The following is a 25,204-nucleotide window of genomic DNA, read 5'->3' as shown; positions in this document are numbered from 1 at the left end:
TTCCTCTTTCCTATTGGTTTAGTTGCTAAGTCACGTCTGACAGTCCATAGACTGTAGCCACCAGGCTCCTTCCATAGAATTCTCCAGGCATGAATACTGGAGTGGGTTGCCATTTCCTTCTCCAGGGGATTTTCCCAACTCAGGGATTGAACCCAGGTCTCCTGCATTGAAGGCAGACACTTTACTGACTGAGCCAACAGGGAAGCCCAAATTGCAGGTTGATTCTGATAGGTCCAATATGAATCCTATGCCCAACTCAGAACAAAGCATTTCAGGAAGGTGAATGGAAGATGCAGATTGGCTAGGCTGGACGTCAGGGGCGAGGTTGGTCCTTCCAACAGGCCTGTGGATTGAGAAAAGGGTAGAGGGAAGTCCCCAGAGGTCAGTCAGGACTGGGGTAGAGAATCTGGGCAGGAGCAAACTACAGGTGTCCTGTGAAGTGAAACCAGGAGGTACAGCAGGAATGCTGGAGAATAAACCTAAGTGGGGGCTCTGAGATCCCTGCTGCTGCTCCTGATGCTGTGTTGCTTCAGTCGTGTTCGACTCTGTGCGACGCCATAGAAGGCAGCCTACCAGGCTCCTCCGTCCTTGGGATTCTCCAGGCAAGAATGCTGGGGTGGGTTGCCATTTCCTTCTCCAATGCATGAAATTGAAAAGTGAAAGTCACTCAGTCATGTCAGACTCTTCGCAACCCCACGGACTGCAGCCTACCAGGCTCCTCCATCCATGGGAGTTTCCAGGCAAGAGTACTGGAGTGTGGTGCCATTGCCTTCTCCTGCGGGGATCCTCAAATTTGAACTGAGGGCATACCAGGACATGAGTCTGGTTGTCCTGTGGGGGTGGGCACCATCCAGGAGGAGGGTGTCTCCAGTCAGCTTTGAAAAGAAAGACACCCTGCCCTGAGGAGGAGGGCAGAACTTCTTTGCTTTTACTGCAACATTGTCCCTCTCCTCTCTCACCCCTGTGACTCTGGGCTCTTTCTCAGAGAAGGCAGTGGAGGGACAGTCCTGACTACAACTCTTAGCTGAGCTGGGACCAGAAGCAAAAGGAGCTGCCTAGGGGATTATGAACTTACCTTCACAAGTGTGCCATCTGGGTGGGGACAGCTGGGCCATGTGGGACTGGAAAGCTATCTCCAGGGCTGGGCCGGGGGTGATCTGAATGCCTATCTCTGTCCCCAGGAGGCAAGATGGCGGCTGGGCCAAATGGGCTTGAGGAGTGGGTGGGCAGCGCATACCTGTTTGTGGAGTCCTCACTGGACAAAGTGGTCTTGTCCGATGCCTACGCTCACCAGCAGCAGAAAGTGGCAATGTACGGGGCTCTCCAGACTGCCCTGGCAGGTGTGTGGCTGGGCAGGCACTTGGGGAAGAAAGGGCGGCCTGGGGCTTTTGTGGGTGGGGCTAGGGACTGAGACCCCCCAACCTCTTCGACTCGGTGGGCTTGTGCTTAATCACTGGTTTGAGGAAAAGATTTCTTGGGGATAACAGGAGGATGCCTGGTTATGTAGGGTCTTTCTTCTCTGGTACGCATAAGTGCCCTTCGGTATAGACTTGTGTCCCTGTGTCTGTGTGTAGTCTACCTATGTGTGCACTAATATCCCCCTACTCCATGGCCCCCCACTCCCCAGATCAGGCCGCTTGCTCACTGCTTTCTACTAATCTTACATTACACACTCGCTCTTCTTTTCCTGTCTCACTGCAGCACTCCTTGCCCAAGACCCTTCCCCAGTACCTCCCTTTACAGCCTACTTTTCCCATCTGAGGGCAGAGGCCACAGGAGGTTGAAACTGGTTGGGGGATCTGGCCCCAGCCTCAGAACAGCGAGAGCCCCTCTCCTTGGGAGGGGGGAAGCAGTACTAGGAGGCGGAAGACCTGAAACCTCCCGCCCACTGCATGGCCAGCTGCCTACCCAGAGGTCTGGGGTGCCCAGGGCAAACGCCCCTTTCTACTCTGCAAAGACTCTTCCACGTTCCTTTTGTCAACCCTCCTTTGAGGCTTCAGGGACGCAGGGAGAGTGGCACCCACTCTGTCTCAGGGTGATCCCTGTGATAGGTCCTGGCCTTTATTCTGGGTTGTTGCTGTTTGCCTCATCATTCTGCTTCCCAGCCGGGAACTCTGGGGTATACCTGCACCCCTAGGTGTCTGGGGGTGGAGGGGCGTCTCCTCTCAGGCTTCATTCCTTCTCCGGCCTCATGGAGCATGGCCCCGCATGGCGCCTGACTGCCCGCCTCCGCAGAGAGTGGCGGGAGCCCCGACGTGCTGCAGATGCTCAAGATCCACCGCAACGACCCGCAGCTGATCGTGCAACTGCGTTTCAGCGGGCGCCAGGCGTGCAGCCGCTTCCTCCGCGCCTACCGCGAGGGGGCGCTAAGAGCCACGCTGCAAGGGTGCCTGGCTCGGGCACTGGCCCTGAACTCGGTGCCGTTGCAACTGGAGCTGCGCGCTGGCGCTGAGCAGCTGGATGCTTTGCTGACCAACGAGGAGCACTGTTTGAACTGCATATGCGCCCAGAAGGTGCGGCCGGGCTGGGGCCAGGGTGGGGTGGGGCGGGAATTCGCTGCGGAGACCCCCACCGACGCCGCACTTTCCTCTCTAGCCTGACCGGCTCCGGGATGAGGAACTCACCGAGTTGGAGAATGCGCTCAGGAATCTGACGTGCGGCTCGGCGCGGGGCCAAGGAAGCGCCGTGCAAGGCACTCCAGCCCCCTTGCAGTCTCTGGCACCTTCTCCGCCGGAGGAGAAACCGCCACCACCGCCGCCTGGCCAGACTTTTTTGTTCCAGGGTCAGCCCATAGGTGAGACTCCCGGAGAGAGGGAAAGGCAGGATCCTCAGGAGGATGAAGCTTGGGGAGGGGCGAGGTCTGGGCCGGGTAGTCGTGGCGGGAATGGAAGGGTATCCCGAGCTCACTCCCTCCCCACTCTCTCTGCAGTGAACCGGCCGTTGAACCTGCAGGATCAACAGAAGTTCGCCCGCTCAGTGGGCCTCAAGTGGCGCAAGGTGGGGCGCTCTCTGCAGCGCAGCTGCCGCGCGCTGCGGGACCCGGCGCTGGACTCACTGGCCTATGAATACGAGCGCGATGGGCTGTACGAGCAGGCCTTCCAGCTGCTGCGGCGCTTTGTGCAGGCCGAGGGCCGCCGCGCCACGCTGCAGCGCCTGGTGGAGGCGCTCGAGGAGAACGAGCTCACCAGCCTGGCGGAGGACTTGCTGGGCCTGGCGAATCCTGACGGCAGCCTGGCCTAGGCCGAGTGCCAGAGAAAGGGGAGGTCGGTCAGTTGCCAAGCCAGGGTTTGGAGCACCTGGATGACCGTAGGGTCCCTTCTGCTGCTACTGCTGACCTCTTGTCCACCATGCGACTCTGAGACCACACTTAGCAACCCCACTTAGCTGAGCTGCTGGAGCTGCTGCGCAGAGATGATGGCGGCCCTCTCCAGGAGTCAGACAAGCACCCACCATGTCTGCTGGGGTGCCACTGGGCCTTGTGTTCTAGATACTAGGATAGAGACAGAGTGAATGGGTCTCTACTCTAGTATCTAGGACAGACCTGCTGCAAGGTCTGCTTCACCTTCTCCCACCCTAAAAGAAGGGCTTTCAGCCAGACTTTACCTCTTCATTCATTATTATTCATTAAGGACCTGCTGTATCCTAGGCATCATCCTGGGTGCTGCAAATACTGTGGTGAACAAAACACATGATTCTTGTCTGTCGTCAGTTCACACTCAGTGTGGGACTCTGAATATAAAGTAATAAAACACGGCCCATTTTTTGGATGTGAAAAATACAAGGTGTTGTGGGAACAACTGAGCAGGGGCCTAACCCAGGTTAGGGGTTAGGCTTCCTTGGGGAGAAATGAGTGTGAATATTGGGGCGGGGATGGAATGAGAGAAGGGCAGTATTCTTGACATGGCCAGCCTCAGGTGAAGTCTTGAGGAAGGTGAGAGGGAGGGGTGTTAGAACAGAAGGTTTACAGTGGCTGGATCTAGGAGTGGGTGGATTTGCAGAGACCCATTGGAGAGTAGGGGAGGCAGAGGCATTTTACAAGAGTTTGGATTTTATCCGGAGGCAAGTGAGAGGCCTTTAAAGGGGTTTCACAGTTCAGGCTGGGAGTGAGGATTCAGAGGGAGAGAGTACAGTCCCCAGGCTGAGGCAGTTGGTAGCAGAGATGGAGGAAAAGGATGAACACTGAGAGCTGTTTAGTACAAAGGACAACAGGCCTGGTGACACTGAGTGAGGAGAGAGGTGGGAGAGGACTCCAGAGTTTTGCCAGTTAGATGGGAGGAGCGATCTGCTTGGTGAAATAGGGGCCCTGGGGAAGGTGAAGCGCTTGCTCTGTTTGGGACAAGCTGGGCGTGATGTTCCTGTCGAACACCAGGAGTTCAGGGATAGCTAGAGCTGTAGTTTTGAGTTCAGGAGAGGGTCAAGGCTAAGGACTCTGAAATATACAGGCGGGAGTGGCTGGGACAGCCCAGGGGGAGGTCCTGAAGGACACCAACTGGAAAAAAGAGCAACCCAAAGAGGAAGGAGGAAAACCAGATTGGAAGCCAGAGGAATGGCTCTACCTGCTGTGATGGAGGCTGAGAATTTGTGAAGGCCGAGGAGTGTCTGCTGGAGTCAGGGAAAAGGTTACTAGGTGGAGGCTGTTTCTGGGACATACTGGGGACAGCCTGATACCAGACCACAGGAGGGATGGGAGTGGAAGCAGTAGAGAAAGCCACGGATAGGAGAGGACTCCTGAAAAGTCTGTGAGCAGGAGGGTGAGGCCCAGGATGGAGGGTTTATTTTGGAAGGCAGAACACTGGTGGGAAGAAGTCAGAAGGAGCAGTCATAGCCACTGGGAAAGAAGATGGCGCTGGGCAGCAGTGCTGGTTCCCTAGTCTGCCCTCAGAAACTCTGGGGTGGGGTTGGGGGTGGGGTGGGGTTGTCTACTCCAGGCCCCACCTGGAGGCTCTGAGTTCCAGGGAGAGAGAGGTGGCAGCATAGCTAGGCAAGGTCTGGCCTCTCAGTCTTCACCTCTCTGCCTGCCTGGGTTCCGATCAAACCCTTTGCACACTGACCTACTTCTGGAGTTCCCCAAGCTGAACCAATCCCTGCCAGCCTGTCTGGCCTGCAGTGGGCCCAGGCGTGGTGATTTCCTCCTGCAGGAGGCTATGCTGGCCTGGGCCACCAGGGACTAGAGGACTCAGAACTGCCTCTGCAGAGACAGATTGAAGTGCTCACCTGTGAAGTTAAAGAAGACAGGGTTGGCCCCCTCTCCTGTATCTGTGCAGATGGGTAGGGAGAGGGGCAAGGGAGGACAGAGGAGTCCTGGATGGAATTCCAGAAGTCCTGGGCAGTGCTCTTACCTTCTGTCTGTCTGATCCTGGGCGAGTAACCTGACTCCCTGAGAAGGAGTACCCCCATCTGGGCATGACCCATGACAGCTGCTGGCAGAGCTGTGAGAACTGAGCAAGCAGTCGTCTTGGTCCTTGTCTGTGTGGTGTGTCTGCTGGCGGGCATGGCAGAACCAGGAGAAAGGAGACTCCATGTACCTGGGGAACCAGGGCTCCTGGTATGCAGAAAAGAGGCACTTCCAAGGATGGCCTGGGAGGGGCCGGGGGATGCCAAGCCCGCCTGCGCTGGGGCTCCTGCCAGCCCAGGCCCTTCCGGCTCCGGAGAGGCAAGGGTGGGGAAACTAACCAAAAAGGCTAGTGCTTCTTCCTGTCCCCTGGAAAGGCAGAATTGGGGAGTTTAAGTCAGAACGAAGACCAGAACTCACCTCTTGGAGCCTTCCGGAGAAAGAGCTGACCGTGAGGATCCCTTTCAGGGATTAGTCTCCACTTGGAGACAGCTTTCCCGTGGCGCCAGGGCGGAGCTGAGCTCCAGATGTCCAGGCGCACACAGCTGTAGGGTCACGTGGCAGCGGCCCTGGCCCCCCTTCCTGCCAACGTTGCATTTGGCCCAAGCCCCGTCCATGGCCGCCCTTGGGACCCTGCGTTGAGCCCCGGAGGCCCCGGCATCCGGGGCCGCGCCACTCCCAAGGGCAGAAGGTGTGTCAGGATCCCAAGGACCGCAGTGGTGGGTAGGGATGGTTGGAAGGGATTCGGCCTCGGCGCGGGAAGGGGGTGGGGCCGAGGCTCCGCGTCTCTCGCCCCGGCTCTGGGGCACTGTCCTGGGCCGGAGCTGAGAGGGTGGCAGACGGCTAAGAGGAGGAACCTCTTGTCCTTTCAGGGTATCTATCCCAGTGGGGGGAGTTAGGGTCCAAAACAGGAGGACCCCGGAGGGGGGTGAAGGACCAGTAGCCGGAGACCCCTGGCCTGTGGCCTCCCGCGGCCTCCCCTCCGGGAGCGCGGGGCGGTAGCCCCCGCCGCTGTTAGCTTCCACGTCGCGAGCCCCTGACTGAGTCTCTCCGCAGGGGGCGCGAGCGCCGGCCAGGCTGACATGAGGCGGAGGCTGCGCCTACGCCGAGAAGCGTTGCTCACGCTGCTCCTCGGCGCCACCCTCGGCCTCCTGCTCTACGCGCAGCAAGAAGGCGCGGCCCCGACGACGAGCGCGCCGCGAGCACAAGGGAGGGAGGCGCCGGGGCCCACCCCAGGGCTCCGTGTATTTCAGGCCCCGGACACGGGTGCAGCCCCTCCGGCCTACGAAGGGGATACGCCGGAGCCGCCCACGCCCACGGGACCCTTTGACTTCGGCCGCTATCTGCGCGCCAAGGACCAGCGGCGCTTCCCTCTCCTCATTAATCAGCCGCACAAGTGCCAAGGAAATGGCGCGTTCCCCCGCGGACCCGACCTGCTCATCGCCGTCAAGTCGGTGGCGGCGGACTTCGAGCGGCGCCAGGCCGTGCGCCAGACGTGGGGCGCTGAGGGGCGTGTGCAGGGGGCGCTAGTGCGCCGGGTGTTCTTGCTGGGCGTACCCAGGGACGCAGGCACAGTCGCAGGTGAGGCGGAAGCGGGCACTCAAACGCACTGGAGCGCCCTGCTGCGTGCCGAGAGCCGCGCGTACGCGGACATCCTGCTCTGGGCCTTCGACGACACTTTCTTCAACCTAACGCTCAAGGAGATCCATTTTCTGGCCTGGGCCTCCGCCTACTGCCCCGACGTGCGCTTCGTTTTTAAAGGCGACGCCGACGTGTTCGTGCACGTGGGAAACCTGCTGGAGTTCCTGGCGCCAAGGGATCCGGCGCAGGACCTGCTTGCAGGTGACGTGATCGTGCAGGCGCGGCCAATCCGCGTGCGGGCCAGCAAGTACTACATCCCAGAGGCTGTGTACGGCCTGCCAGCCTACCCGGCCTACGCAGGCGGCGGCGGCTTCGTGCTCTCGCGGGCCACGCTGCGCCGCCTGGCCGGTGCCTGCGCGCAGGTTGAGCTTTTCCCCATCGACGACGTCTTTCTGGGCATGTGTCTACAGCGCCTGCGCCTCACGCCTGAGCCTCATCCTGCTTTCCGCACTTTTGGCATCCCTCGACCTTCAGCCGCACCGCACCTCCACACCTTCGACCCCTGCTTTTATCGCGAGCTGGTTGTAGTGCACGGGCTCTCAGCTGCTGACATCTGGCTTATGTGGCACCTGCTGCACGGGCCGAACGGGCCAGCCTGTGCGCGTCCATGGCCTGTTCCTGCTGGTCCTTTCCAGTGGGGCCCCTAGCCTCCTATCACAGCTCAAAGCCCCCCTCATTCAGACCCAGGATATAAGTGGGAGGTAGCTTGAAGGGTAGGTTCCCCAGGTGGGTTAGTGCTGTGTATGTGGTTCTTCCCCATAAAGGGGTATCCAGGTGTCTGTCTTCAGAAGGCCCAGGGAATGAAGACTGAGCTTGGCTCCTGCTGACCCTCTCTACTGGGCCGTGATCTGGAACCAATCCGATGGTAGCACTTTTGAGATAGCCAGGGCTGAGGTGGTGAAGAACCAGGCTCTTTGCCAAGCAGGTGAATATGCTTGGTCCTCCGAGCAGGGATGTGTGAGTGTATGTATGGGGGGAGGGGTGGCGGCAGAGGCTCATGAAGTCTAACCATACTCCTTAGTTTAGAACCCCTAGAGTGATGCCAACAAATGCAGGTCTTTCTCAAGGCTGGACCCCACAGGAAGGAATAAAAGGCCTGGCCTCAGTCCTCATGGAACCGGCAGCCATTCTGCCACAGCTCAATCTGAAAGTAGGTGTTTTGCTTCCTATCTGCCCCTCCAGTTTGAATTGGTCTTAGCCCTGTCTAGGTCTTTAGATCTGCTTTCCTGGGGCCAGCCCCTCCTGAGCCCTGGACTAGGTGGGACACCTGGGATGGAGGCACACGGACTGGGCACACTGTCCTACCTGAAGTCTCTCCCCACCTCCAGCTACCCACAGGAGAACCTACACCCATGTACCTATGCCAGTCTCCCACTGGAGTCTGTGCTGCCCCCTTCAGAGAAGCCAAGGAACCTCTTCTAAGATGATTTCAGCTGTAAAATTCCCCATCTTCAACCACCCCCTTTCTCAAAAACAAACAAACCAAAAACACCAATGCCCCCAGGCTTATTTAGTACAAACATCCCAGCATCAGCACATGGGGAGCTGTTGCTGAGGGCACAGGTCTTTATTGGAGGAGGGGTATGGGTAGGGCATGAGGAAGATTCCCCCATTCTAGGAGGATGGGAAGAGTCCTGGCTGCCCCACAGTGGGATGTGTGGGGGTCTCTGGCCAGGCCACCATCCACACGGGAAGACACTAATCAGTCACGAAGTCATGGGAACGTCACATAAGAGCCTGGGGCTGGTCCCCCGCACATTCATTGTTAAACTATACAGGATGAGGCTGTACATGAATTAATTACAAAAGAGTCGTATTTACAAAAATATGTACACACATTTGAAAAACCTCACAAAATTGTCATCTATGTATCACAAGTTGCTAGACCAAAATATTAAAAATGGGATAAAATTATACATTTCTCTTCTCAATTCTTTTCAAAAGGATTAATATTTTTAAAGCACATATGCTTCTTTCCTTAGCAAGTCCCATGAAGAGGGAGCAGCCCAGCCCTCCACAAGCCCCAGAGGCCTTGAGCCGTGTGAAAGGGCCCAGCCAGGGGACACTGCCCAGAGTCAGGGCAGGAGAGCCAAGCCCACAGTGCAGAACAGAATACTGAAACACACAAAAAAGGAGCAAGATGTCTTTGGCTAAAACTTTGGCATTAAATAAAACAGGCAAACAGAATGGAAACATGCAGCCCCACCAGCAACGTTGGGGCAAAGCAGGGGAACAGGTGACCTTGAAGGCTTGCTCCAAGACGGGTACAGCCAGGCCTGGGCACATACCTTGATGGTAGAAAGTTGTGTTTCAACCACTTGGGTGTGCCTACTGGGCTTGGCAGGGAGCGCGTGCAAGAAAGAAACAGGGAAGGGCAGGTGGGCCACCTTGGCCACAGCCAGCTCATCAAGTAACTAAAGTGGATGTAGTGCAAAAGTCGCAACCAAGTACTATGGACAGGCTACCTGCTTGCCTTAAAGGTCATGTGGCAATGTTGGGCCAAAGGCAGGACCGTGTCCTTGTCTGGGTGCCTGTGTTCTCAGCCATAGAAAAGTCCCAAGTTTTCCCAATGTGTGTGGGACAGGGAGACAGAACCCTGTCTCCTTACATGTTAGTTGAGAGCTCCTGGCTCCAGGTATCAAGGCTCAGAGTTTGTGCTTCTCTTTGCAGTCTGTGTCCCCTGTTGGCACCAGCAGGCTGAGAACCGACTGAGGAATATCTGGGCCTCTCACCCCATGGCAGAGTGCCCAGCCTGAGCCCCACCTCAAAACACAACAGCCCTTCCACACTGGCAAGATGTCCAAGAAAACCCACGGGGTGGCCCACTGAACAGGATGCAATGCACAGTTCCACGGGGCAGAGGGGCAAGGGTCATGACGTTCCTAGGGGAGCTCCGTGGTTCTCAGGTGGGCACCAGGTCTGGGGGGGCCATAAAGGGTCACCGAGGCAATGTGGTTGTTCTGCATGACCTGGCGTAAGAAGAGGACAGTGAGTCGAGGGGGAGGAGTCGAAGGGATGTAAGCACAGCAAAACTCCCACAAAACCCCCAGTGGGATCAGTCCTGGGCTGTGATGGAAGAGAAGGCACTTGAGGCAGCACCTATGTGTGCAACACACTTGCACATGGGGCTGGACTGACCCCTCCACACCCCCCAGGCTTATGCTAAGGGTCATCTCTGCCCTTGTGTCTACCTGTTCCTCCGGGACACATAAACCTCACCATACCCATCTGTCCAGCCCTTCTGGAACTGCTAGGGGTCTGCTGAAGGTATGGCAACCAGATGGGAAAGCAGGGGCACCCCATTCTTCTCCCAGCCAGTGGGGCCTCAAGAGCCACTCGCCCCACCACACATTCATTCATATGGCATTTAAAGAACCCCCCCAATGCCCCCGGACAGAGCCCCACTTGCCCTGCGGTTCCCTTTGCTATTGTACTCATGTTTTCAAATATAAATGTGGGCTCCCCATTTCCCCTCATCTTGTTGGATGAGCCTGCCCAGCAGGCCCTTCAGGCCCTTCCCAATCTCTCTCCCCCATCACCTGCCTGTCCTTGACATGATCACCAGCCACTCAACCCCCAGGGCTTACCTCAAAGATCATCCGCTGAAGACCAAAGCAGAATGTGGAGCCAAAAGGGTTGGTGTTGTTTGGGGATGAGGACCTGAGGCCGGGGAAGCCAGAATTAGAGGGGCAGACAGAGACCTAGGCCAGCTGGGGCATCCAGTTCCCTTTGGGGTAGGGGCTGTTAGCCAGTGGTCCCTCAGGACTCTGAGTGTGTTTCCCACACGGGCTCTTGAGGTCCGAGGCACAGTGATTGGATCTCCCTCAAGCACCAAATCCTATGCAGTCCAGCTGGCACAGAAGGGTATTATGCAATTGGACTGGAGTGTACAAAGTCAGGAGAGAGAGGGCACCTCAGACAGCAGGGCAACCAGTTACTGGGCTGTGAACTAAAGCAGGTAGCAGGTGTGATGGGGACAGCTAGTCAAACTGCCTCCTTCTCTGAGTAACTGGAGGTAGGAGGGAGAGGGGCAGCTATCCCAGGGGCAGCCCCTCTGGTTGCAAGTAAATGTGCAGAACTGTTGGCTGAGTTCTAACTCACAGGGCTGGGGCAGGAAGCATGTGGCAAAATCAGAAATTCCTGCCAGTTTTAAGCCATGCCCACTGCTAGGGTTCCCGGTCATTCTGGGCGGGGAGGAGGTGGGTGGGGGGATCAGAAAGTAACCCCCACTCACCTGTGCAGGACCACAGGCTTCTCCACAGGGTGTCCCAGGAGCTCCTGGATGTTGTCCCACTACAAGAGGGATGAGGGTGACAGGGGATTAGTAGGGACTCGACCCGACTATGACCAATGGCTGGCCCAAAGGACACAGGCACCCAGACTATTGGCAGGCTCATGCCCTCCTCATTTTCAGACTGTCAGGTGGGAAAAATAGCAGCTCACCTTGCTGTAGGTTGTGCATGTTTCTGTCTGACCCTCTGTGTTCTCTGAAAAGAGAACACAGCATGGTTGGTAGCTGGCCTGGCCTGGATTCAATTCCACATCTGCTCAGATAGATGGCTCAGCCCACCTGCGACCCCAGCCCTCGCCGCACTATGCACTGGGATTGAAGTTTGGAAACCAACAATCCCACAGGCACAGGATAAGACCTTAAGGGTTTCCAGGAGACTACAGACCAAGAACCACGTGGCCCCCAGAACCAAGAGCCCAACCCAGAGGAGCTGAGGCTCTGAGGAGAAGCAGGTGGGCAAAGAGTCCTCACATCCAACCACTGCCATCCTCTCTGCTTGGATCATCATCTCTTCGAAGCATGAGAGACTGACTCTAAAACCCTTTCCTTACCCTGAGGACACTGACTACTCACCTCTCTTTACGGTTAGGGGGATCTTGAACTCACAGCGGTGATAACTAGAGAGAGAAAAGGGAGACGGGTAAAGGTGGGACCCCTTGGGAGACCTGACCACCCCCACATCTCAACTCTGCATCCCAGGAAGAACAGGATCGAGCACACCTGCTCAAAGCCCTGGAGAGGCCAGATTTGGGCCCTAGAGTCAAACCAGAAAGGGCACAGCCGGGGGGCTCTGAAGACCCTATCACCTCAGATAAGAGGCCAAGCTTTCTGAATCCATTTCTCTATTTGTAAAATGGGTATAAATGGAGAGATATAAGGTAATGGACACTGTACCAGGAACAGAAAACACTCACGAAATGGTTTACTTTTCATGAATTAGCAAACATCCAAGGCCACAAGCTCTCTTTCTTGGAGGGGCAGGTGCAGGAATACTCACATATTAAAATTATAATGTCCAGGGTAATTGGTATGTAGGACAAACTTCTTCACTTTGTGTGTATTCGCATCAAAGAGAATGTCCTGGGACAGAAAACAAGGATGCTCAAGTGGGTAAAGTTACTGAGGCGGGCAGGGGGCTTTCGAGGGCATGTCCTACTCGAAGACACCCACTCCACAATGGGGATGCCCTTGGGGAACAGCTCTGACCCAAACAACAACCAAGGGGACAGCTGAGGCCTACCACAATGGGACGGCGACACACACCCAACCATCTCCAGGCCTCCTCGTTCCAAACCTTGTACCAGTAGGCCCCACAGGCAGAGGGCTACAGCTCCCACTGCTTGGGAACTCAAACATGGTCAGGGAGATCTTCCCTGACAAAAAGCACCAGATTAAAAATGTAACTGAGCACAGATTTTGCCTTAAAAGCTAATGAGAAGATTCATGGCCCCCCTGACTGTCAAGGGGCTCAGGGAAGCTGGTTGTTCTGAAAGCCAGGACCTGCCAGATCCTTCTGGCTCCCACAGGCCAGCACAGTTAAAGCTCCAAGTGTACACACAGGCCTGCCCAGCACACTGCACACCCCTAGGGAAATGGAACAGTTCTCTAAGGAATCACAGCTTACCACTCCGAGAGTGAAGTAGTTAAAAAAGTAGTCATTGCACTTGGATGGAACTTGCTTATGAGGAGAAGGAGAATGAATCTTCATCTGTTGGGGAAAAAATAATAATGAATTAAAATCCAATCCATTAATACAGTTCTCGGATGAAATGAGTCTACAAGTTGTGTTTCTTGTATGACAGTCATCTGTTGGGTAAGCAAGAGCGTGAGAGTCCCTGATGCTGGTGCTGAACAACCCAGACAGCTTCGGTTGACTATAGACTGGGCCCTGGTCTCCAAGGAAAGGGAGGACAATCTGACCAACAGGGGTCAGAAGACAGCTTTCAATTTACTTCTCCATCAGTTTTTTACTTTTTTCCATTAGCTTTAATAGAACAGGTTCTATGGGAAAACAGCAGTTTATTCACTATTAAGTTCAAGTTGATTAAATAAAAAGAGCGAGATCACCTATTCACTTTATAAACACACTTCCCCTACCTTATCTTCTGACTTGTAGAAGACCTTGTGTGGAGAGCCAAGCATGCTAAGAACATCTTGACAGGAATCACCAAAATACACTGAGCGTTCAAATACCCGCATCTTGGCATCTGCTAGCAGGCCAGGTCCACAACCTGCAGAGAACAAGTAGAGGTGGTCAGGTTCCCAGTCAGGGCATGGAACCCTGCAGCCCAGGGTCCAGAGCCCCAGAGAGGCCAGTGGCTGCATGCTGCATTACCAGGTTTGGCTGAGGGGCAAGACCGCATGTAAGTAGAAATACCAGGTCACCAGGACTTGAGATGCTACAGGAGATCACTCTCTACTCAAAATAATGCCAGAGACTCACTCAATCCCACAGAAGTAACATGGAGCTCTGGAAATGTCACTCACTGACTCACCTAATATTTAGTCATTGACACCCTGGGCTAGGACAGACACTCTGCTAGATGCTTAGGGAACAACGGTGAGAAAAACAGGTGCAATCTCTGCCCACGTTGGAGCTCACGGTGTAAAGATTCACCATCACACAACTGTGGTACAACAAAGAGCAGCACAGGTGCTATGGAAATATACAAATGGGCGCCATTATCTCCTGCCACTTTCCGGTTCCCAACAAGATAGAGGATTTATGATAACAAGTACTTCTCAGTGGTAACCCCCAACCTGAGACTGGACTGGAAGATCACTCTATAAAAGAGCCAAGAGCTAAGCACCCATTAACTTACTCCCTAACTCTACAAACACTAACACTCAAAAAGAGACAAACCAGGAAAGTGGGTGAAAATGGAAAACCTGACTTGCCAAAGGTTTCTTCTTTGGGAACAATCTTTAAACTCTGACTTTGTCTAATACATTTAAAAAATGATTCTAGTTAAATACACACATACATACACACACACACACACACACACACACATACACACACACACGTGGTTGTGGAATAGCAACGAACATACCAACAGTAAAATTTTCCTTATTCTGCGGATGGGAAGACAGAGTGTTTTGCCCAAAATTATAAAAGGAAGCTAAGAATCCGAGGAGGAATAATTTCTGGTACCACGATAATCACCACTATCACCTTACTCTGCATAGGGCTTTATAGCTGACAAAGCTCTTTCTTGTACAATAAAAGCTGTTTCAAATCCCACTCCTCACACACACAGACAAAGCTGTGTGTAAATCAGGGGAAAAAAGCATAGTTCACATTAACTTCTGTGTATAAATTCTGCAAACAGGAGATGGCAAGAGTTAACATCAACATTCTAGGAATCAGTGAACTAAGATGGACTGGAATGGGTGAATTTAATTCAGATGACCATTATATATACTACTGTGGGCAGGAATCCCTTAGAAGAAATGGAGTAGCTATCATGGTCAACAAAAGAGTCTGAAATGCAGTACTTGGATGCAATCTCCAAAATGACAGAATGATCTCTGTTCGTTTCCAAGGCAAACCATTCAATATCACAGTAATCCAAGTCTATGCCCCGACCAGTAATGCCGAAGACGCTGAAGTTGAACAGTTCAATGAAGACCTACAAGACCTTCTAGAACTAACACCCAAAAAAGATGTCCTTTTCATTATAGGGGACTGGAATGCAAAAGTAGGAAGTCAAGAAACACCTGGAGTAACAGGCAAATTTGGCCTTGCAATACGGAATGAAGCAGGGCAAAGGCTAATAGAGTTCGCCAAGAGAATGCACTGGTCATAGCAAACACCCTCTTCCAACAACACAAGAGAAGACTCTACACATGGACATCACCAGATGGTCAACACCGAAATCAGATTGATTATATTCTTTGCAGCCAAAGATGGAGAAGCTCTATACAGTCAGCAAAAACAAGACTGGGAGCTGACTGTGGCTCAGATCAGAACTCCTTATTGCCAAATTCAGACTGAAATTGAAGAAAGTGGAGAAAACCACTACACCATTCAGGTATGACCTAAATAAAATCCCTTATGATTATACAGTGAAAGTGAGAAATAGATTTAAGGGACTAGATCTGACAGACAGAGTGCCTGATGAACTATGGATGGAGGTTTGTGACATTGTACAGGAAACAGGAATCAAGATCATCCCCAAGAAAAAGAAATGCAAAAAAGCAAAATGGCTGTCTGGGGAGGCCTTACAAATAGCTGTGAAAAGAAGGGAAGCAAAAAGCAAAGGAGAAAAGGAAAGATATAAGCATCTGAATGCAGAGTTCCAAAGAATAGCAAGGAGAGATAAGAAAGCCTTCCTTAGTGATCAATGCAAAGAAATAGAGGGAAACAACAGAATGGGAAAGACTAGAGATCTCTTCAAGATAATTAGAGATACCAAGGGAACATTTCATGCAAAGATGGGCTCGATAAAGGACAGAAATGGTAGGGACCTAACAGAAGCAGAAGATATTAAGAAGAGGTGGCAAGAATACACAGAACAACTGTACAAAATAGAGCTTCATGACCCATATAATCACGATGGTGTGATCACTCACCAAGAGCCAGACATCCTGGAATGTGAAGTCAAGTGGGCCTTAGGAAGCATCACTACGAACAAAGCTAGGGGAGGTGATGGAATTCCAGTTGAGTTATTTCAAATCCTGGAAGATGATGCTGTGAAAGTGCTGCACTCAATATGCCAGCAAATTTGGAAAACTCAGCAGTGGCCACAGGACTGGAAAAGGTCAGTCTTCATTCCCATCCCAAAGAAAGGCAATGCCAAAGAATGCTCAAACTACCGCACAATTGCACTCATCTCACACGCTAGTAAAGTAATGCTCAAAATTCTCCAAGCCAGGCTTCAGCAATACGTGAACCGTGAACTTCCAGATGTTCAAGCTGGATTTAGAAAAGGCAGAGGAACCAGAGATCAAATTGCCAACATCCGCTGGATCATCTAAAAAGCAAGAGAGTTCCAGAAAAACATCTATTTCTGCTTTATTGACTATGCCAAGGCCTTTGACTGTGTGGATCACAATCAACTGTGGAAAATTCTGAAAGCAATGGGAATACCAGACCACCTGCCCTGCCTCTTAAGAAACCTGTATGCAGGTCGGGAAGCAACAGTTAGAACTGGACATGGAACAACAGACTGGTTCCAAATAGGAAAAGGAGTACGTCAAGGCTGTATATTGTCACCCTGCTTATTTAACTTATATGCAGGGTACATCATGAGAAACACTGGGCTGGAGGAAGCACAAGCTGGAATCAAGACTGCCGGGAGAAATGTCAATAACCTCAGATATGCAGATGACCCCACACTTATGGCAGAAAGTGAAGAGGAACTCAAAAGCCTCTTGATGAAAGTGAAAGAGGAGAGTGAAAAGGTTGACTTTAAGCTCAACATTCAGAAAACGAAGATCATGGCATCTGGTCCCATCACTTCATGGGAAGTAGATGGGGAAACAGTGGAAACAGTGTCAGACTTTATTTTTTTGGGCTCCAAAATCACTACAGATGGTGACTGCAGCCATGAAATTAAAAGACGCTTAATCCTTGGAAGGAAAGTTATGACCAACCCAGACAGCATATTGAAAAGCAGTAACATTACTTTGTCAACGAAGGTCCGTCTAGTCAAGGCTATGGTTTTTCCAGTGGTCATGTATGGATGTGAGAGTTGGACTGTGAAGAAAGCTGAGCACTGAAGAATTGATGCTTTTGAGCTGTGGTGTTGGAGAAGACTCTTGAGAGTCCCTTGGACTGCAAGGAGATCCAACCAGTCCATCCTAAAGGAGATCAGTCCTGAATATTCCTTGGAAGGACTGATGCTGAAGCTGAAACTCCAATACTTTGGCCACCTGATGTGAAGAACTGACTCATTTGAAAAGACCCTGATGCTGGGAAAGATTGAGGGCAGGAGGTGAAGGGGACGACAGAGGATGAGATGGCTGGATGGCATCACTGACTCAATGGACATGGGTTTGGGTGAACTCCAGGAGTTGGGGATGGACAGGGAGGCCTGGCATGCTGCGGTTCATGGGGTCGCAAAGAGTTGGACATGACTGAGGGACTGAACTGAACTGAACTGATAAATCCTGCACTTAGGTAAGCATGGGTGACCTATGGAAACCACTGAAAGTCCTGTCAAGCTAGACTGGGTGCCCAAAGTCTTCAAGTACCAGATCCTTGTGAATGTCCACACAGGGCAGTACGGGAGGCACCCTTCTTGTCTCACTCTATCTGAAGTCTCCTCAAGTAAAGGTACCCTTAGTTTCTCAGGGAGACTATTTTAGTTTCTGATTCCTTTGAGTGAGGGAATCATTACTGTGGGGATCAAGACAGTTGAATGGCATCACTGTAGTCACTCTCCACAGGAACTCTTAGTGAGTACTGGGTGGGATAATAACTTAGTGAGGTCTTGACTTAAGGTGTTTCCCCCACTGACCTTGTAGGCAGTGTGATGCGACTGCTGGGACTGTCCTGTCAGGGTGGTGGTCAGAACTGGCTGGGACCCCCTACTCTCAACAGGCTCCTCTTGCTGTCACCTGGTATACTTACACCACCCTTGATTACCCCACTGCTTCAAGCAGCAATCCTCCTGAGACGACCTCAACTTCTTTTTTGAGATGCCACATCTCAATTCTTTAAAAAACTACAGCATAAGCACAATGCTCCTTTAAGTAGCTGGTGTTCTGCCATGGCTAGAAAATCACATTTTAAGAAATTTCTAACCTGGAGTCTTTGAACTGTCTAATTGTTCAGGGGAGTGAGTTTACAATTTACTTGCCAGATTCTTAGCAGTTGAGAACTGATGCCCCAGACACTGAGGGAAGACCCCAGCTTATAAACAAAGGCTGGCTAGACTATGAGCTCCATGAAGGCATAGGCTCCTTTATGGAGCTCACAGTCCCCAGGTCATCTTTACAGAGGCAAACTCCACACTGGATGATCTTTGTACCCCTAAGCATAATCCAAAGTTCGAAGGAGCTGAGACTGTCCACACAAGAAAATCACAGGATGAGGTGTGGATCCTAAAGAGACTGGCTACTGAAGGCAGAAATTCTTTTTGTTTGCAATCAGCAAAACTGAGCAGAGTATGGCCAAATCACAATTGAACAAGTTCCTCTTGCCAGTCTACTCTGCTAAATGAGCACAAACGGTGGAAAATGAGAGAACACGCAACACTGAGCCTGTAAGATACACCTCTAAGACCCGGGCACCACTGCAAAACTAAGTACACAGAGACTGATGTACATGTCAAGGGAAGCAGCTTTACTGTCATTTATAAGAGCTGCTCAAAATAAAACTATGTCTTATTCCTTCACAAACAAATTAAAACTTCTAACCATAAACGTAAGCACCATTTGTCTTCTACCAACTCTCCTTAAGGACGTGGGATTTTAGACCATCTCAACAAGGCTATAATGGAGAACCCACCACCCCAAAGCCAGGAACTGACCTGCGGCAAGGAGGCGGAGTCGTAAACCTGAGGGTCCAGTTCCATCCCGGAGAACATCCACACTCTCAGCATACACGTTGCCCAGGAAACAGCTCAGGGGCATCACGGGCGCCCTGGGGGCAGGCACAGAGTGAGCAGAGACTTTGTCCTCCCTCCCAGGGAGCCCATGGCCTTAGCATGAAGCCTGTGCTCCCCAACACATACTTGGTATCCTGTAGGCTGTTCCCACTGTAGATATACATTCGTTTCACAGTTGCTCCGTGGGGTATCTGAAGAGAAGCCAGACCATGCGCAAAATTGGGCTGCAAACACAGGATAAATGTTTTACTAAAAGCACACTGCAGGCCCTGGCATTTTCCCAATACTCGTGGTCTTCGAGAACTGGCCAGGTCACCAAAGTAGGGAATTTAGAAGAGGAATATCTCAGTTTCAGACACAACTCTACTACTGGTACTTTCTTATTTGGTACGCATTTTCTGTATCCATTTTCTCACTGGGTATTGTTATCTGCAGTGTGGAATGGTTTCTGAGAAACTTTGAAATTTGCTCATTTTATTTATCAAGGTATTAAAAAAAAAAGAACTGGCCAGGTCAAAGCACAGTCTGATCTGTCTCCAGGTCAATAAATTCACTAAACCATGCAAGTTCACCTTTAATTTTACTTAGTTTTCCTTTCCTTCATCAGGGAGAAAATGTAGAAATGCCTTCTTTAATAAAATGTAAAACTTACAAAAAACGATCATTTCATAACACTAAGGATACCCTTGTCGAAGGATGAATTCTCTCAAATTCTAGGCCATTGAGAAAAACTGTGGTGATTTGGAGTTTTAAAGCACACGACATAGATTTCCCTCTGAAGAGCTAGCTCGACCTCACTTCAGTTGGAAGTGCCCTCCTCCTGGGAACGCCAGCCTGGGCTTTGTTCTGTCAACTTCACCCACTGTACCCCCAAGGGGCCTCTGAAGACCTCAGAGATTAAGGGAATCAAAGGAAGGGTACCTATCCAGCCTCCTCCAATGGTACTGTCTTCTGCCCTCTATCACCGGGGCACTGGGCAATAAAGATAAAGGAAAGAAAAAGGCTAACCTCATACTTGGGAGCCTCGGTCCAGGAATCTAGCTGAAAAGAGAAAGACAATCCTCTGAAGTTGAGGTGGAAGAGCTGCTCAGCAGAGTTGTACACTGTGGAAGTGGGGAGAAGAAAATGACAAGGTTGAATGGCATCCGAAGCTGTGAACACAAACCAGCCTGACAGGGAGTAATGACTGGTGGTGACTGGCAAAACTTTCATTGTGTCTCATTTCTGAACTGACTTACTAGGCTGAAAACCATGGGAGAGAGCTTTCCTTCACACCCAAGTACCGGCCCCCAAATCTGATAGGAGCTTTGAGGTTGGGGCTGGCATGGCACCACTTGCCAGATTTATTACTATTGGCTGCTACAGATGACCAGAGGAATCAGATGGACTGGGCTTACCTCCAGGATGGGTTGCACCAAAAGACTGGTCAATCTGCTCAATGGTGGGAGCTATGGCTTGAGAATTGAAATGCACGCCACTGAAAAACAAAGATGCTTTTTAATACCAGGCTTGTAGGATGCACTCACAGGTCATTAGAGACGGTGGCTGGAAGAGTTACTCTTAAAATACATGGGGGTTGAGTCTGTAATTATATAAAAATAAAGGTTTAACTATAGAACTTTTAAATAAGAGACAATTAATGAGGTCAGAAATAGTCAATTCTCCTGAGGCTGATACAGAGGATTAGCCCTCTGGGACCTCCCAAGACATCTATGATGAAAAGGCCCAGTTCAGAAGGAAGTAAATCCAGCCTCAGCCCCATGGCATTTGGACTTGGATAAGGAATAGTCATAGAAATAGACATTGTTAATGTGTTTTCTCAGAATGCCTATGAGTAGTTTGTCTTGAAAAGGAACTTTCTTAAAAGGGGGATGAACATTTTAAATGTAGAATACAGCCAAGCAAGGCAGCTTGTTTTCTTAAGAAGCAGAAGAACCAGCACTCATCAGCTGGGTGAATGGGTAAGTGGATGGGGAGGAATGATCCCAAGTAAAGGAAAAATACCTGGGAGGGGGTGGGCTTGGGAGCAAAGAGGAGCGTGTGATTTCAGATGATGCGCACGAAGATAAGTCATTTCTAACTTTAAGGAGAATGCTTAAAGGTTAAGAATATTTTTTTAAAAAATGAGTATCACTTATGGAACACCTCTTCATTTTAAAAATGTTATTAAGTATAGTTAATTTACAATACTGTGTTAATTTCTGCAATACAGCAAAGTGATTCAATTTTTTATATATATATTCTTTTTCACATTCTTTCCATTATGGTTTATTACAGGATATTGAAAATAGTTTCCCATGCTACACAGTAGGACCATGCTGTTTATCTAGTCTGTATATAACAGTTAGCATCTAGAACACCTCTGTTTTTAACCAGGCACTGCGCTATATGCTTTATCAGCATTATCTCATGTAGTTTTCCTAACTCAGCAGCCAGATTTATGCTTTCACTTCTCTGATGAAAAAACAAGCTCAAAGAGGTTAAGTGACTTGCCCAATTTCGCAGAGTAATAAAATGAAGTCATAACTCAAACCCAGGGCAGCCTGACTCTTGACCCCTCGCTTACCCACCAGTGACTCTTAAGAAGGTAAAGAGAAGCCAGACGTTGAGGTATGGAACGCCCTAACAAGACTAAGAGATACCAGATTTGCAGGGGTCAGTGCTATTATGCATCTGGTTTATCCACTTCTCTATCGGCAGATATTGCTTGAAACAATCCAGGAACTGATCCCTTTGATATCCTCAAAAAAGGAAGCTTGTTAAGGAAGCTTACTGAACAGAATATTCTAGATGCCAGCACAGCAACTTACCATATGGGGGCTGAAATATTTGTGCACCATATAGGCTATTCCCATTTTTATTCTAAAAAGCAGATTTTGCCCCCTGACCTCGCTCCCCCTACAAATAGTGATCCTTTCAGCATTCTCTTTGGCATAGGCCTCAGAGTCAGCTGTATCTGGTTGGTCCCACCTTTGTTGGTCATGAAAACGTAAAAAGGTGCCAAAAGAAGCTGTGCAGGGAACGGCAGCTATGACCCTAGGGACAGTCACAGACTGAGGTCCTGCTTTGTGGTGGGATTAAGGAAACTGACCCAAATGGAAAGTGTTTCATACACAGTGTGTTCTGAATAAGCTTTCCTTCTCTTCCCCAGGAAATGGAGTGGACTTGGAGGCTGCCTGAGGCAATCATGGCAACCGGCTGTAATCCCAGAACTGTTGAGGATAGAAATAAGCCCATGTGTGCCAAGCCTAGGACACAAACCAGGAGAAAACTTACCAGTATTTTAACTTTACTTTAGTCAAGTCATATACTTCAATCACCTAAAAACAAAAAACAAATGTTTAAGATCTATTAGAGCTCTGCAGTTGAAAAAGGTTAATTAGAAAAGACATTTATAGAGCAGTGAGGAAAAAAAAAATCACTAGCTGAAATTCTCCTGAAGCACTACACATTTTGTGTCTTTATTTTTAAATCTGGAAGAAAAACCCATACCACACACGGCATAAACTCATCTTCCCCCTCTCTCTAGAGGATGGTTCAACAGATGTCCGTGGACACTCTGGGTCAAGTTTTTGTATCTAGTCTACAGCTGGGTCATACATAAGACTGCACATACCATGCGACAGGACAGTAAAACCCTCCACAAAAACAAATTCAAGCAGCTTGTGACAGTTGTAACCTGTAAGGGGAATACTGAGCCCCTTTTCTTTCATGCTATACTTTGTTGCATTATAAAAACCCAAATCAAGTCACTTTCAAAAACAGTTTCGAAATATTGTGGTTTACCAAAAAAAAAGACTGGGGGGGTGGGGAGGGAAGGGGAGGTGGTCTATCTTATTAGAAAACAAGTCATTTTATTAGCCTAGGTCCTGTGTGACAATATTGTTATATCCCTAATGAAGAGCATCTGGTCCAACCTGGAGAACCTCAGGACCCTTGTGAAGTTTCTAAGGGTTCAGCTGATGAAATGCCAAGAACTCAGGGAGGAAACAAAGGAAAAGGCATTGAACATCCAGCCACTAGTGATGCCAAGTAATCCCGATCTGAAGTCTTTGATGTCCATGGCATCAAGGCTAGACGTCTAGCCAGTAGCATAGCTGACTGAGGATAGGCGAACCATCTGCTTTCCCCAGCTGGGAGATTTGGCTCCCACCGCAGAAGCACAAGCAGAGCTGGTTCACTCTGTTTGCCCTGACAACCAGGGCTTCATTCTGGGAAGGACTGTGGACACTGGGTGACGGGGCACCTGGCACTGTCACAAGAACAGAGACATAACAGGCAGTTCACTCGTGGTCAGACCTGTCCTTAACATGGAAAACTACAAGCTGGGCTCTTCTTAACTATAAGGTGCAGCTATTCTGATCCTACATGCTGCTAAGAATCACTGCCTCTGCTGAGCTGTTGGAGCATTTCCATCTACCCTTTCCTATGCTACCAGTATATGCCGTTCACTGGTCCCACCGAGTTAGGCTCTTTGAGGTCTGGCTCATTAGTTTGCACCAAAGGGTACACAATACATGTCAGGGAGTCTGCCTGGGATGAAGCTAGCTAAGGGTAATATGAAGCTCAAAAACATGCAAAGAGGTGCTGAGGGAGGTCATGCAAGGGTAGAGGAATAGTTGTGATTCATGACAATATCTTCAGAAAGCTGGGGCATGGCAGTATATTATGCTAAATGGGTATGCCATTTTATCGAGGCCAGGGTCCCAGGCTACCAGAGGCCTCCGACCCTCAGCCAGAACCTCTGCTCGTGCAGCAGGAGTAGCACTCTGCCCCTCTGACTGCTACCACTATGGCTGACCAATTGGTCCCCCAAGGGCTGCCCATCACTCAGCCGGTGGGCCTCCAGAATATTCTTCCTGTGACACTATGGCACGTGTGACATGAAGGACTCCAAGATGGTCAGCACTCTGGGTCCCTTGCCAGAATCAACAAGCAGATTTTCACCTATAGATGCTTGCTGAACCATAGGGACAGATAGCTAGGGAAATCTGAAAGCCATGGTTTTCTACCCTCTGGGCTGGAAAAGACCTTGATTTCTCCAGAGGAGAAGTTATGGCAGCAGACAAGATAGGAAAGGAAAAGACAGGTGGCTGTACAAATTGTGACTTGTGAAGCTTCATTCCACAGGGCTCTCTCACAGTCAGGGAGTGAGAGGATAGGGGAACTGCAGGGGACAGCAGTGTGGAGATGCGACTTCTGAAGCCCTTGTATGGTGGGGCAGGCAGACTGGTCAGGTCAGACTTGGTGCCCATCAACAGTACCTGAGGGATTGCTTCCTCAGTTTCCATACTCTCAGGCAGGGCCCCAGCCCTCCCTTCACAGGGACTCACAGAAGGCAGAGAGATGGTCCTACTCTTATCTCTTTTCCCACTCAAGGGTACTTTGAATTCCTTGCATTTCTGCATAGTATGCTCACACACTTTTATCCCATTTATTTCCCACATTCATCAACAGAACCTAAGCCACTTCTATTCCCAGCAGCCAGTTGTTATGCTCTAGTAATACAGAGTTAAAAGCCTGGTGTCAGGTAGACTGCTTATCTTCTGTTCCTCTGTTGTCTCACAAGTAAGCCATACCACTCATGGGCTTGTTAGGATTAAATTAGGAAATGCATGGGAAGCACTCAGCCACGTGACTAACAGATACTAAAGTGAAGTTGCTCAGTCGTGTTTGACTCTTTGCGACCCCATGGACTGTAGCCTACCTGGCTCCTCCCTCCATGGGATTCTCCAGGCAAGAGTACTGGAGTGGGTTGCCATTTCCTTCTCCAGGGGAACAGGTACTAAGTGCTCACTAAATATATTTTCCTCACCATGCTGAAATTCTGCCATAGGCTGCCTATCTACCCTCCACTGTTGCCCATTTAGATTCAGTTCAGTTCAGTGGCTCAGTCGTGTCCGACTCTTTGCGACTCCATGAATCGCAGCATGCCAGGCCTCCCTGTTCATCATCAACTCCCGGAGTTCACTCAAACTCATGTCCATCGAGTCACTGATGACATCCAGCCATCTCAACCTCTGTCGTCCCCTTCACCTCCTGCCCCCGACCCCTCCCAGCATCAGTCTTTTCCAATGAGTCAGCTCTTCGCATGAGGTGGCCAAAGTATTGGAGTTTCAGCTTCAGCATCAGTCCTTCCAATGAACTCCCAGGTTCATTGGACTGGTTGGATCTCCTTGCAGTCCAAGAGACTCTCAAGAGTCTTCTCCAACACCACAGTTCAAAAGCATCAATTCTTCCACGCTCAGCCTTCTTCACAGTCCAACTCTCACATCCATACATGACCACTGGAAAAACCATAGCCTTGACTAGACGGACCTTTGTTGGCAAAATAATGTCTCTGCTTTTGAATATGCTATCTAGGTTGGTCATAACTTTCCTTCC

General features: G+C 50.6%; 3 protein-coding genes and 1 long non-coding RNA gene across 10 annotated transcripts in view; 2 read left to right on the top strand and 2 right to left on the bottom strand.

The window, feature by feature from the left end:
- Nucleotides 1–1,189: 1,189 nt before the first annotated feature.
- On the top strand, nucleotides 1,190–3,767 carry TRADD (TNFRSF1A associated via death domain). The gene is made up of 4 exons (XM_006072069.3): nucleotides 1,190–1,340; nucleotides 2,236–2,513; nucleotides 2,596–2,794; nucleotides 2,930–3,767. Exons 1-4 carry the CDS (start codon nucleotides 1,190–1,192, stop codon nucleotides 3,238–3,240), a joined length of 939 nt encoding a protein of 312 aa, XP_006072131.1. The 3' UTR covers nucleotides 3,241–3,767.
- On the bottom strand, nucleotides 2,792–5,880 carry LOC123330419. Its single transcript, XR_006546341.1, has 3 exons — nucleotides 5,753–5,880; nucleotides 5,340–5,542; nucleotides 2,792–2,946 (listed from the first exon to the last, which is right to left on the bottom strand). It is a non-coding gene; the product is annotated as an uncharacterized LOC123330419 (long non-coding RNA).
- B3GNT9 (UDP-GlcNAc:betaGal beta-1,3-N-acetylglucosaminyltransferase 9) lies at nucleotides 5,644–8,887 on the top strand. Of its 4 annotated transcripts, none has more exons than XM_044932047.1 (2): nucleotides 5,644–5,783; nucleotides 6,389–8,887. In XM_044932047.1, the coding sequence occupies exon 2, from the start codon at nucleotides 6,415–6,417 to the stop codon at nucleotides 7,618–7,620; it is 1,206 nt and encodes a 401-aa protein (XP_044787982.1). In that variant the 5' UTR covers nucleotides 5,644–5,783; nucleotides 6,389–6,414; the 3' UTR covers nucleotides 7,621–8,887. The 4 variants fall into 4 exon arrangements, with proteins under 4 accessions (XP_044787982.1, XP_006072130.1, XP_044787981.1 ...); XM_006072068.3 differs by lacking the exon at nucleotides 5,644–5,783 and adding an exon at nucleotides 5,881–6,023; XM_044932046.1 differs by lacking the exon at nucleotides 5,644–5,783 and adding an exon at nucleotides 5,882–6,055.
- Nucleotides 8,480–25,204, bottom strand: part of PHAF1 (phagosome assembly factor 1) — a 29,469-nt gene continuing 12,744 nt past the window's right edge. For all 4 annotated transcript variants that reach the window (XM_006072064.4, XM_006072066.4, XM_006072065.3 and 1 more), the window contains exons 5-17: nucleotides 22,097–22,140; nucleotides 20,218–20,297; nucleotides 19,829–19,923; nucleotides 18,947–19,044; nucleotides 18,743–18,855; nucleotides 13,362–13,495; nucleotides 12,889–12,972; nucleotides 12,262–12,344; nucleotides 11,838–11,881; nucleotides 11,417–11,460; nucleotides 11,208–11,266; nucleotides 10,561–10,633; nucleotides 8,480–9,942 (exon numbers count right to left, since the gene is read on the bottom strand). In XM_006072064.4, coding sequence (XP_006072126.1) covers nucleotides 9,856–9,942; nucleotides 10,561–10,633; nucleotides 11,208–11,266; nucleotides 11,417–11,460; nucleotides 11,838–11,881; nucleotides 12,262–12,344; nucleotides 12,889–12,972; nucleotides 13,362–13,495; nucleotides 18,743–18,855; nucleotides 18,947–19,044; nucleotides 19,829–19,923; nucleotides 20,218–20,297; nucleotides 22,097–22,140 — 1,038 coding nt within the window. In that variant the 3' untranslated portion in view covers nucleotides 8,480–9,855. The remainder of the gene's footprint in view (nucleotides 9,943–10,560; nucleotides 10,634–11,207; nucleotides 11,267–11,416; nucleotides 11,461–11,837; nucleotides 11,882–12,261; nucleotides 12,345–12,888; nucleotides 12,973–13,361; nucleotides 13,496–18,742; nucleotides 18,856–18,946; nucleotides 19,045–19,828; nucleotides 19,924–20,217; nucleotides 20,298–22,096; nucleotides 22,141–25,204) is intronic.

Source organism: Bubalus bubalis, chromosome 18, assembly GCF_019923935.1.
Source record: "Bubalus bubalis isolate 160015118507 breed Murrah chromosome 18, NDDB_SH_1, whole genome shotgun sequence".
Lineage (NCBI taxonomy): Eukaryota > Metazoa > Chordata > Mammalia > Artiodactyla > Bovidae > Bubalus > Bubalus bubalis.
The sequence above is the reverse complement of the archived record's forward strand: the minus strand, read 5'-3'. Positions and strand labels throughout refer to the sequence as shown.